The 12,938-nt window shown below is 47.4% G+C and overlaps 1 protein-coding gene across 2 annotated transcripts; it reads left to right on the forward strand.

Annotated features, from left to right (window-relative positions):
- Positions 1-8,702: 8,702 nt before the first annotated feature.
- On the forward strand, positions 8,703-12,429 carry Tpbg (trophoblast glycoprotein). 2 transcript variants are annotated; one of them, XM_032910717.1, is made up of 2 exons: positions 8,703-9,089; positions 10,129-12,429. In XM_032910717.1, exon 2 carries the CDS (start codon positions 10,457-10,459, stop codon positions 11,735-11,737), a length of 1,281 nt encoding a protein of 426 aa, XP_032766608.1. In that variant the 5' UTR covers positions 8,703-9,089; positions 10,129-10,456; the 3' UTR covers positions 11,738-12,429. The 2 variants fall into 2 exon arrangements, with proteins under 2 accessions (XP_032766608.1, XP_032766607.1); XM_032910716.1 differs by lacking the exon at positions 8,703-9,089 and adding an exon at positions 9,328-9,450.
- The last annotated feature ends 509 nt before the right edge of the window (positions 12,430-12,938 follow it).

The raw sequence follows: 12,938 nt of genomic DNA on the forward strand, positions 1-12,938 counted from the left end.
TCCTTCAATAGCTGTCAACTACCAGCAGTTCCTCAGATGGAGGTGGGCTTTGGGAGTCCTTCCCTATTCACACTGGACTTTTAGTTGTCTGGTTATCTGGTTGTACGCAGGTAACCACAGTTGCTGCGAGTGCATGTGTGTAACACCCATGTCGTACACCAGACCTGAAAATGCCAACCCTATCCGAGGTGGGGAGGATCTGAGTGGTGGGGTGTCCTATTTTTCATTTGTGGTCACGCAAAACGGGTAAGGACACATTAGCCAGTCTGGCAATTTTGAACCAGTTAAACGTAAATCTGCCAAAGACTACTTCAATTCCTTGGTATTTGTCCAGGATAAATAAAAGCGTTTGTTCATACAGAGATTCGAATGTAAATATTTACCTCTGCCCTGTGTGTGATAGCTTCAGGCGGGAAGCATCCATCAGGAGGCCAAAGAGAAGGTCCTGTAGTCATGCTGTGGAATACTATTCAGCAAGAAAGAAAAAAGAAAAAAAGCACTGACTCTTCTAACAATAGGCATAAACCTCAGATTAAAAACATTAGAAGAGCATATGCACATTTCAGTGCTTTTTGTATGTTTGGATCCAGTCAGGGTCTCTAATATGCTAGGCCCTTATTTCTCCTGAGATACAGCCCTGCACTCTTCTAAGAAAGTTTAGCATTCCTTACCACAAACCTTGGGCCTCGTGGATGAACTTTAAGCATGGCTGTGCATCCAGTGTAGATGTTTGCAGACACAGTGAGCGAAGCCTTTCAGTGTCTGCAGAGCTGGACAGAGCCTTATGGGCATGCGGTGCTCACACTCAGGCTGAGGCATTAACAGCTCTCTGGGCACTGTCTACGTACGGAATCCTGCCGATGAGCACGCTCAGTGACTGTGCCTCGGTTTCAGACCCTTTCGATACATGCTTCTTGGTCAAGATCTCTGCATCAATACCTCTTCGCCAAAGCCCTGCTACAGTCTTGGGCTCCTCCAGTAGCTATTACTGGAGTTTAGTGAACGCAGCCCACACCATGTGCATTGCACCCAACTTTCCTCTGCATAACTTACACTGGTCAGCCACAAGGCTTGACCCTAGAGTGACCTCACTCGACCTAGTTGATAACCCGAGCCTTTATTTTCTATTGGCATGAACATATGACAAATGTCTATTCCAAAATATATAACAGGCGTTGGTCCTTTGGCTGTTATATGGAAGAACCAAACTAAATCAGATAAAATCCTCAATATATCAGATCTGGGCGGTTCAGACAACCCCAGTGTTAGGAAGGAGCATTGCAATTGTAATGACCACGCAAATTCAGTTCCTTTCAACTCTATCTAATACAGCCAGCCAATACTTATTAATGAGCTTTTTTGTAGCATCCCCACCTTGCCTTCCAAAGAGAACTACCTCAAAGCCAGCAATTTTCTCATTCTGGCATACTAGCAGGGGTCTAGTATGGGTCGATCAGAGGTTTCAGTGACAAGCTGAGGTACGTTGACGACAACGATGGCCCTAGGTCAGCTTGTGGAGTCAGATTTGCAGAATCCATTGGGCACGCAGAGTTCATGCCCTCAAACCTTGGCCTGAGTCTGTGCAATGCTCCTTCCTAACACTGGGGTGGATTCTTTTTTGGTTTGACCTTGTGTTGGTAAAGAATTAAAGAAATGGATGCTCCTCAGCACTGTCTTCAAAGCAGGACCAACTTGCATTAAAAACTGGATTCGAATATAAGGGCCAGCAAAATGGTTCAGCAGGTAAAGGGGGATTGATGCCAAGCCTCAGGACCCGAGTTCAATCCCCGGTGTCCACGTAAGAGAACATACTAAATAACTCCTGCTAGGGGTCCTCTGACCTGCACTCTCATGCAATGGCAGGCATTCACCCAGTAAATAAAAACACCATGGTTATTTTAAGTAAGTGAACGTGAGGCAATATTACTCATTTAAACATATGCCACAACTTGCTTTTACAAGACAGTCATTTTGAGCAGGCAAGGCGAGGTCTTCCTTACACAGGTAAATTAACTGTTTCCTCTCCTCTGTAGGGGCTTCCTCACCCTCAAGCTTGGCTCTTCAGTCTACAATTGTTAGACTTCATACTGTGCATCATTATAATATCCTATTTTAAAATTAAGCCTGTCTATATTCTCACATCTACAGGGAATAACTTACCCGGAGATGAGGTCTAACTCTTAGACATAGGTACACCTTGTTTCCACACTTTCCAAAACCAGTGTTTCTTTCTTTCTTTCTTTTTTTTTTTTTACAACAAATACCGTACAAAGCTACATGTAGTAAATAAAAATGTACCTTCCCACTAAACTGTTAACATATATGTCAATATATATAATTTATATCTAACATATAATTTTCAATCAAAATATTAAAAGATAGATAAAGGAAGGATAAGCTTTAAGTAAAACGAGTCTGACATGGAAATGTTTGGGCAGAAGCTTATCAGAGGGCTTAAGGAAATAGTAATAAACCTCCTCCCACTTATAACTAAGCTATGATTTAAACGGACGTCGCCTCACAATATGGGTGAATGCAGAAACCAACTTCTTTCATTTCATTTTATCAATTATTTTATTTATTTATATCCCAAATGTTGCTTCCCAGTCTCCCCTTCACCTCTGAGAGGGTGTCACCCCCTTCCCCCCCAGGGGGGGCATCAAGTCTCTAAGGATTAGGTGCATCCTCTTCCCCTGAGACCAGACAAAGCAGCCCTCTGCTTCATATATGCCACGTGCCTCGGACCAGCCCACGTGTGCTCTTTGGTTGGTGACTTAGTCTCTGGGAGCTCCCAGGGGCCAGGTCAGTTGACACTCTTGGGCTTCCTATGAGGTCGCCATCCCCTTCAGTTCCTTCAGCCCTTCCCCTAACTGTTCCGTAGGAGTCCCTGACCTCAGTCCAACAGAAACACAACGTCTTCACATAGCCTACACGTTACATTAAAGGCCATCACACTGGCAGCAACTCCAACTCCAGAGAAGAGGGATGGACACAGGTGACCTGTGCTGGCACCAGGAACTGAGAGTGGCCTGGCTCTCCGAGGTAGTTTTGGTCAAGCTCCAGATAACAAAGCTTTCTTCCTGAAAATCTGGTGTGTGGTAAAAATCACGTGTGTTTGCTGTCTCGAGTGCGAAATGGATCTGATTCTAGGCTAAGCTTCAGAGGTTAATTCTACCAGAATGCAGGTTTGAAAGTCATTCAAGACTGAACGATTCTTCACTGTAGGGAGTTGCTATCTAATTAGGGGCTTTCTAATATTCCCGGCCTCTTCCCACTAAAGTGCCAGAAGCTCCCAATTACTGTTGACAACCAAAAAATGCTCCAGAAATATCCGAAATGCCCAGTGGGGGCAGTGCCTCTCTGTTGAAGGCCAAGCACCTGTATCATCTACTCCCCAGCACACCACCCCAGTGTTTTACCTCAGCATTAAGTTTTTGTTTTTTTGTTAATCTCGTCTCTCACTTGGGTCTCCAAACTCCTCTCTCTACTCTCAGACTTATCTGTTGAAAATTCACTGTTCCTGTGACCGTATCATTGCCTGTGGAGATCTTATGTAGTTCCCCAGCATTATAGGATAAACCAACCCTTTGGAGGTCAGCCATATTTAATGCTGGAAAGGAGCAGGGTCTGATGTAGCTGAGGCTGGCCTCAAACTTGCTATGTAGCTCAGGATGGCCTTGGAATCCTGACATCTCTGTTCTTACTTACCAAGTGCTGAAATTACAGGCATGTTCCCACATCTGGCTTGATCTGACCTATTTCAAATTGGATGTGAGCATCTCCCTCCTATGTTTGCTGCACTCTTCCTCACACGGCATCCAGAACGGAACGTTTCAACTCCTTTGAGCAAGCTCTAATACTTCAAAGTGCAACTCATGACCTAGCGAATCCTCACACCAGGTCCACCCTCTCCCAGCTTTGTACCAGCTGTTCTGACTGTTAGTCTGCCCTGCCCCACTGAGTTACCTGAGGGTAGAGATTTTTTTTTATCCTAAGGACCACATGAGTGGCAGGCAAAAGGTGAGGTCTTAAAGAATTTGTTGAGCTAATGTTGAGTGATTGTGTTGTTCTAGCTTATCTTGTATTTAAATCAAGTTGTCTCAAAAAAGGAGCCCACATTTCATCCTTCATCAAAGAACTTGAAATCTGTTCACAAGAATATTCTTTTCACTGTGAATAATTTTATTTTATTTTATTTTTTATTTAAGATACTTAGGCGTATGTTTTACCTACAAGTATGTCTGTGCACTACAGGCGTACAGTACCCTTGGGAGCCAGAAGAGGGAGTTGGATCCCCGAGGACTAAGTTACAGCTGGTTGTGAGCTGTCATGTGAATGCTCAGGGGGGAACATGAGTCCTCTGGAAGAGCAGTGCTCTTAATCACAGTCATCCCTCCACCCTCCATTAATTACTGAGTCATCCCTCCAGCCTCCATTAATCACTGAGATATCCCTCCAGCCTCCATGAACAATTATGAAAAATTATTCTTCTACCCTCTCTTCACTTTTCCTTTTACTTGTGTGCAAGTGGCCTTTGCTGTTTTAGGTGTTAGTTAATGGTTCTGTAACAGATTTGCTTGGTATTCAACACTTGACTTTGTTAGCCTTTTTTTTTTTTTTTTTCAGACTGAAAAGTGTTCGCTCCACAGTTCCTTTACTAATTTTAGGCAAAGACCAAAGGTAACTAGTTTTAAAGAACCTTGGCGTTTGTCCACGTTGAGTGGCTTCTCTCTGCGGGTTACCACTTAAGGTTGTCAGTATCCTTCCTTCTTTCCTTCCTTCCTTCCTTCCTTCCTTCCTTTCTTCTTTCCTTTATTAATTTCCCTGCAGCCCCAAGATTTACATCAATATTTCAGTAATATCATTTTTAGTGACTTTCCTTTGGGTCATTAGAAGAAAAATGATTCCTGTAGTAATAATCTCCTACATAAATGTTAGCGTAGGGCTATTTTACTGGGGGCTATAACACGACCTTGGGAAATATATTAAATTGATTTTGCAAGGGCACTGAGATCTTCCATTCCCCTTCCGAAGATGTACTCTGAAACCCTCTGTCCTGCTTCAGAGCGTGTAAATACCATTATGCACAAAAAAATTTTCAAGCTGTCAAGAGTAAAGGAAGTATGGTAATTTAGTATAATTAAATGCCTAGGACAATCAAAATAGAACTGATCCTGGTAAGTTTTTCTCACTTGTGGGAAACTTCTTTAAAAGTAGTTATCCGTGTTGCAATCATGCTGTTAAAAATCTGCAGGGTAAGCCATGCATGGTGGTGCATGCCCGCAATCAAGCACTTGGGAGGCAGAGGCAGGAGGATAATAAAGTCAGCCTGGTTTATGCATGGTTTCCGGCAAGCCAGGGCTTCCCAGTAAGACTTTGTCTCTAAAAGCCAAAACCAGGTATAGCATCGTAGTCCACGATATGCTATATTGAAAATCTTACAGAAGAAAGCAAGATGGGCAGATGGCCCAGCTGGGAAAGTGATTTACCTTTCAAGCACATACATGCACCGTCCTACAAAAATATGCACATGTGCACATCCACCAAAAGCATATATATGGACATAAAAATATATTCTTAAAAGGAGAAAGATTGTAAATAAAACATATAATATATTCATACGATCCTATTGTAGAAGAAATAGAATTAAAATATATGCAAAGTAAGGGGCTGGAGAGATAGCTGAGAAAAGTACTTACAGTGTGTGATGGCTAAATATTGCTACCTTAACAGGATCTGGAATCACCTAGGAGACAGGCCTTGAGCACACCCGTGAAGGATTTGGTCAAGTCAGGTGGGCAGATGCGTGTTAACAGTGGATGGCGCAATTCCATGTGTTGGGGTCTGGAGGAATCAAAAGGAGAAAGCAAGCTAAATGTGACCATTGATGGCTCTGTGCTCCCTGACTGTGAACACAATTTGTTCACCTGCCTTAACCTTCCTCTGCCAAGACTCCCCACCTCCACTTCCCCCAACCCCCACACCCCTGGCTGTACCCTTGTCCTGTTAAACCAAACCCTCTCTCCTTCAATCTGTTACAGCGTTCATCACAGCAATAGAACTAGCAACTAAGAACTGGGCGAGAGGTCACTGCTGTGCTAAACTGGCCCTCTTGGTCCTCAGGCCTTTGGAACTGGTTTGAAACTTTGGACTAGACAAGCGCTCAAATACTGAAGGCATAGCCTAAGGGTCTGCTCTGACAGGGATTTAGAAGACAGGCATGCTTAGAGGTTTGGCCCCCAGAGGTTTCAGAAGGAGACAAAGGTTGCCAAGAACTGGGCTAGAGGCATTTCTTGTTACATTCTGGCAAAGAATCTGGTTAAATTCTGCATGTTCCCTAAGACCTTGTGCAATGGTGAATTAAAAAGTCATGAACCAATTTATTTGGTGGAGAGAATTCCAAGGCAGCACATTCTCCAGCTGTGGTGTGTCTGCTGCTCAGTTCTTTTATGCAGATCTAGAGAGAGAGAGAGGGAGTGAGCCAAAAGAGTGAGTCTCAAATGAGATCTCAGGCTTGAGAATTTTAAACAGACCTGGGATTGTTAAAAGACTATATGGTCTTTTGAAGTTGGACCAAATCTGCTTTTGCATTATGGGATACCCATGAGCCTATGCAGCTAAGTGGAAGAAGGTTCTGGTTTAAAGGTAATGTGTTTGGGTGTCAAAGGGTGGAGATGTGATGATTAATATTCACTTAACAGGATCTAGAATCAACTAGAAAAATAAGACACTGTACAGCCCTGAGAGGGGTTGTCTAGATTAGGTTAATTAAAGTGGGAAGACCCAAGGGAATTGTGAGTAACACCACAGTGTTGAGTGTTTAACTGAAATTAAAGTTAACACTGTGTGTTGTACTTTCAATTCTTAAATATTGTGCTTTTAGGAGACCTTTTCTCACCCTTTACTGCTATCATCAAAGTGGTTATTGAAATAAATCATAATAGGTAGGAGAATAATTAAAGAAAGAATGACAACACATGGTTTTGATAATGTGCATCTCAATTCTCCTGGAGATCTTTTGAATTTTACTCGTGGTTCCATTTTACAGATTAAGTATCAGAAATATACAGCGCCGTCCCCCGCCCCCCAGCATGTATGTGTTGGAGCTATAAATGCCTGTTTCTGTTTCTAAGTAATTGCTAACTGCAGAGGAAAGTTGAAAGATACTCAGGGGTACTGCTTACCTGGCTACCTCAGGCTTGCCCCGATGACGAAACTGTCACCATAAAGTTCACATGGGAAGACCATGCAATTGGGTTTACAAAACAGTAAGTCTGTACTTGTGTGTGTGTGTGTGTGTGTGTGTGTGTGTGTGTGTGTGTGTGTGTGTGTGTGTGTGGGACGCAGGCATCGCCACCGTTGGCTGCAGGCTCAATGTATCCTGAGACTTTGCACGCATCTCCACATCTGGCCTAGAGGAGGAATGGGAGGACGTGAAAAGCAGGGAGGTCTATTCTGGTGCCATCTCTACCTTCCTCTTGACAGTGTTCTAGATCGGCATGCCAGCTTTCTCATGGGCAAATCTCGTGAGATTTCTCTTGGTTGTGATATGCGGAGTACACTGGGTAATTGCCATCAACTGGCGTGATCTGGCAAGTAGAAAACAGTTGCCTCCAGGCCATTAGCTTACTGTCTCTTTTGTTTGTTTCTTTGTTTGGAAAGCTGAACAGAATGGGCATAGTATCAATGCTACAATGTATCTTGCCTCTGAGGTCTGTTGAGGATCAGATGAGAAGATTTGCTGGTTCTTTTTTTTTTTTTTTTCCTAAATGCCAACGAGCCAGAGCACAAGAGCACTTGCTCTTTTGACAGAATCACTTAAGACCATGCCAGAAGATCAGAAAAATTCTTCCCGTGTCATTTACTTTACTACAGAAGCAAGCAGTAAAATTGCCCTTCTCGGCGAATGGTCTTAGGAGTTTTAGCACGTGTGTGGGTTTATATAACCATTGTCATGACTGCCATATATATGACTTCAGCTTCTGAGCCGTTCTTTTTCCCCCAAAGCTCTTCACATTTATACTGCAAAACACTTTTAAAAATAAGAGAAAGGGATTTAGATAAATGTGCTGAAGATGCAAATTAATGAAACTCTCTCTTTGCACAAATCTGTGCAGTCTCCAGACTCTGCAGCTTTTTTTCCCTGGGCCATTTTGGCTGGTGTTTGGGTGGACTATCTTGCCACAGAAAGAATCAGCCATAGATTCAGAATTGGTCATTTGCGTGTTGCGGGAACAATCCCCAGCATCGTTAATTTGATACTTTTATTACCCTGGGCCTTCTTTTCCGCAGCCTTGTTTCTCCTATCGTTTTCTCCCTAAAGTGAAATAGCCTGAAATAACCGATACCTTTTCATTTGGGGAAATTTTTTTTGACTGAGGAAAAGAAAAAGAGTTTTTGAAGGAGTAACGGTAGGGCGTTCGGAACTCCAACTCTCCCAGACTTAATGACATTGGTCCTATCAGCTTTCCAGTCCTTTCCCTAATCCATCATCCGGCGCCTGCCAGCGCCCCCTGGGAGACAGACTTTGGGACAAACTTCTTTCCCAGGTCAGTCCGCCCACCGCCTGCCGCGAGCGCTCCCTGCGTAAGTGACTTGTGCTGACACAACGCACCGCATCTGGTGGAGAGAGCTTTCCGGGTGACTCACGTCGTTGCAATTTGCTTTTGTTTCTGGGGTGTTTTAGCTGCAGTTTTCTTCCCTCTGGTTTTAATTTTGAGAGGAAAGGAAGAAAAAAAAATGAATCAAGAATGAGTGTCCTTTCCAGTAACCCTCCCCCACTTTAAAGTTGACTGTCTTAACAAGTTGGATAACTACCCAGGACGTGCGGGGGTGGCACAGGTAGGGAGACATTAACTAACTACCTCTCAATCTGAAGTTGCCAGCCAAGCCGAACCACGCGAGAGGAGACTTTCTGAATCTCCCTCACAACCCAGGCGTCTGCCGTGGCGGATGTAACCTGTGCAGCTCCTTCCTTCTACTGCTGCTTTGCATTGATGTGGCTCACGCTTAAATCCATGGCGCTGCCAGCGATGCCAGAAGCAGCGTGAATTCCAAGAGATCCACCAGCGGTTTTGTTTCTGTCCGAGGTAAATACGCTATGCAAAATACGGAACCACCAAAGAATGCCGGGGAGGGGGAACAGAAGGGGAATCCCTCACCTTCCCGGGGCGCGTTGCTCACTTATCTCCGCCTGAGGGAGTCTCCCAGCCTAGGTACCCCTCGTCTCCCTCCTTAAAGCCCCCACCTGGGGCAGCAGAGGTGGGCTGCGCGGCGGCGATCTCTCCCGCAGCCTCGGCCCTCCCCCGCCCCCCGGCTTGGTTTTTCCCAGCCGTGGAGGTTGGGCCAGGGGCTGGGGTGAGAGGAGAGTCGGCGCCCGCAGCAGGAGCCGGGAAGGCGCGTGGACTGGGGTGGCCCTCGGAGTTGGCTTTGGAAGCGCGGGGCGCGGAGGTGAGCAGTGGGACCGAGCGGCCAGGTTTGGAGCCTGGAGGCGGGACCCGGGCTCCGTTCTATACCAAGGCGTGATGAGAGCGGGGGTCCTGGCTGCTACCCCGCCCACGGTCCCACGGCCGCTTTGTTGGCGGGTTCCCTCCGCTCTTCTGGAGGCGCCTGGACCCTCTCGGGGTCCGGGAGCCGGAGGCCCACGAGTCGAGAGTGGGCGACAGCTGTAGGGCTCTGCTCTCCTTTCCCCACTAATCCAAGGAGGTACAAAAGAAGGGCTCCGAAGAGTCCAGTAACCCGAAACTTCGCTCGCAACCCAACCTGGGAGGGGAGGAGCGGCGGGGGCGGGGACCCCGGAAGGCAGGTGGTCGGCGGGGGCGGTGGGAACTGGGATCCGGAAAAGGGAGAAGTTTTCTCGCTGGACGCCGCGGGGTCTGCGTGAAGTTCGAGGCGGGAGAAGGACAATCGGGCTAGAAGCCAGGCAGGAGGTGGCCCGGGTACTGATGGTGTGGGCCCGGAAGAGGCAGGCTTAGCGCTCGGGAGTGGGGACCGCGTCCCTCTTGGGGGGTGGCGGGGGGAAGACGCGCAGAGAGGCTTGGGCTGGGAGGCTAGTGTGGGGGCAACTTGGTTAATACTGGGGAGCCGCGGCCGTCACTGCTCCTCACGCTTCTCTCCCTCGTGTCCCAGGTCGCCCATCCGATCCTTCCCTGAGAGAGGCGCCAACAAAGGAGTTGAGGAGGTGCCACCCACCCCAGCGGCGGCTGGAGGAGGAGCGCCAAGGCCCGTGTCCCGACCCGCCGTGCGTACTCACTGGAGGGAAGGGCGGGGTACCGCTCCGGGAGGGAGACGCCCGGTGGCGCGGGGTTAGCCAAGTTCCAGCTTTGGCGTCCCTTCCTTGGCTCCCACGCGAGGAAAGTTTGCCGTCGACGCTTGCGGCCGTCTCGCGCCCGCCGGGCCCAGGCGGTCGAGTCTTCGGAGCGGGCGCCGTCCCAGCTCCGGGGAACCGCGAGCCGCGATGCCTGGGGCGGGCTCCCGGGGCCCCTCCGCTGGGGACGGACGGCTGCGGTTGGCAAGGCTGGCGCTAGTGCTGCTGGGTTGGGTCTCCGCGTCGGCCCCCAGCTCTTCGCTACCCTCGTCTTCCACCTCCCCGGCAGCCTTCCTGGCTTCGGGGTCTGCGCAGCCTCCGCCAGCAGAGCGATGCCCCGCTGCGTGCGAGTGCTCCGAGGCGGCGCGCACGGTTAAGTGCGTGAACCGCAACCTGCTGGAGGTGCCTGCGGACCTGCCACCTTACGTGCGCAACCTTTTCCTCACTGGCAACCAGATGACCGTGCTCCCGGCTGGCGCCTTCGCCCGCCAGCCGCCGCTCGCCGACCTGGCAGTGCTCAACCTCAGCGGCAACCACCTGAAGGAGGTGGGTGCAGGTGCCTTCGAGCATCTGCCCGGCCTTCGCCGGCTTGACCTCAGCCACAACCCTCTCACCAACCTCAGCGCCTTCACCTTCGCGGGCAGCAACGTCAGCGTCTCGACCCCCAGCCCCCTATTGGAGCTGATCTTGAATCACATCGTGCCCCCTGAGGATCAGCGGCAGAATGGGAGCTTCGAGGGCATGGTGGCCTTCGAGGGCATGGTGGCAGCTGCCCTGCGCTCAGGCCTTGCACTCCGAGGGCTGCATCACCTAGAGCTGGCCAGCAATCACTTTCTTTACCTGCCTCGGGACTTATTGGACCAACTGCCAAGTCTCAAGCACCTGGACCTCAGGAACAACTCCCTGGTGAGCCTGACCTATGCATCTTTCCGCAACCTGACACACCTCGAAAGCCTCCACTTGGAGGACAATGCCCTCAAGGTCCTTCACAACTCCACCTTGGCTGAGTGGCAAGGCCTGGCTCATGTCAAGGTGTTCCTGGACAACAATCCCTGGGTTTGCGACTGCTACATGGCTGACATGGTGGCTTGGCTTAAAGAGACAGAGGTGGTGCCGGATAAGGCCAGGCTCACCTGCGCATTCCCGGAAAAAATGAGGAACCGTGGCCTCTTGGACCTCACCAGCTCTGACCTGGACTGTGACGCTACCCTTCCCCAATCCCTGCAGACTTCCTATGTCTTCTTAGGTATTGTTTTAGCTCTGATAGGCGCTATTTTCCTCCTTGTTTTGTATTTGAACCGGAAAGGCATAAAGAAGTGGATGCATAACATCAGAGATGCCTGCAGGGATCACATGGAAGGGTATCATTACAGATACGAAATCAATGCGGACCCCAGATTAACAAATCTCAGTTCCAACTCGGATGTCTGAGAACTAGGACTGGTCAAGGAGGACTCTGCATGAGGTGTATGTACACTTAAGGTCCCCCCCCCCCTTTACTATGCTTGCTCCACTTCCACCCTCCACCGTAGACACCATTGATTTTGATCCTCGTTATGTAAAATTCTTGGTGTGTTCTGTTAATGTAAGGACATGAACAACTGTGCATATAATGTTTATTTACCCCTTTCCTTTCGGTACTCCTCGATGCCTGCGGAGGGACTTTTTTTTTTTCCTCTCAAGTTGCAGCATGGACATGGACTCTTAGTTGAGCTCAAGGGGTAGCACAGATAACATTCAACGGGAGCTGCCTCAATTTCTTTTTTCTTTTTTGAGAAAAGTACTTTATTCATAAATATGAGTTTTATCGTCACCTACCTAAATTATGGAGGAAATCTTGCATCCCCAAATTGCCTGCAGACCTTAGCAAGCTCTTACCTAGAACTTTGTAGTGCACAGGAGCACTTGCATCCGAGAGCATGCGTACATTTTACTGTTCTGCATATTAAAAAAAATTGCAACGTCAGATAACTTCTTTGACAGACTAAATTACTTTTTTGATTGCAGTTTACAGGAAACTGACCCGAGGTTTTTCTTTTTCTTTTTTTATAAACTGCATTGAGACCCAACAGACTGGATTGTTATATAAAAAAAGAAAAATCAATAAAAGAGTCTCAAAAGAAGCATGTTGTGTTCAAGTTTGTTGTTTTGAAAAGAGGATTAAGGGCAGTGGTATTGAATAGCCTGGGTTCAAGTAATAATGAAGTTATTAGTTAGCAGAGCTGAGAATCAGCCTGGGGCAGTGTCTTCATATAAATAGAGTGGAGATAATTTCTGAAATGGTGAATCTTTTAGGGCTTAAGTGGAATTAAAATTATTTATAGGGCCAGAGTATTAGAGGTCCCCAAGTTAACGGTGTTCATTGTGCGTTATTTAAAAGACCATCGGGAGGTTGGTAATGGCGAAGAGTTCGTTATGACACACATGTCACAGCTGCCACTTTGTCTAGACTAATTTAGCTGCCACGACAGAGTCATTAGCAAAACTGAATAAAGTTGCTCCATGGGATTCTAGAGCCCAGTGCGAGTCATGTGGTGGCAGTAAATGTATGAAAATAAAGTACCTTAAAATATTTTGAAATGAGGTATCCTAAAACACAAACTCAGAACAATACTTTTTCAGAGATCATAAA

This window comes from Rattus rattus, chromosome 8 (assembly GCF_011064425.1).
Source record: "Rattus rattus isolate New Zealand chromosome 8, Rrattus_CSIRO_v1, whole genome shotgun sequence".
Classification (NCBI taxonomy): Eukaryota; Metazoa; Chordata; class Mammalia; order Rodentia; family Muridae; genus Rattus; species Rattus rattus.

Excerpts from the sequence above, each read along its gene's own strand:
- Tpbg (XM_032910717.1), top strand. The coding sequence starts at position 10,457 with ATGCCTGGGGCGGGCTCCCGGGGCCCCTCCGCTGGGGACGGACGGCTG.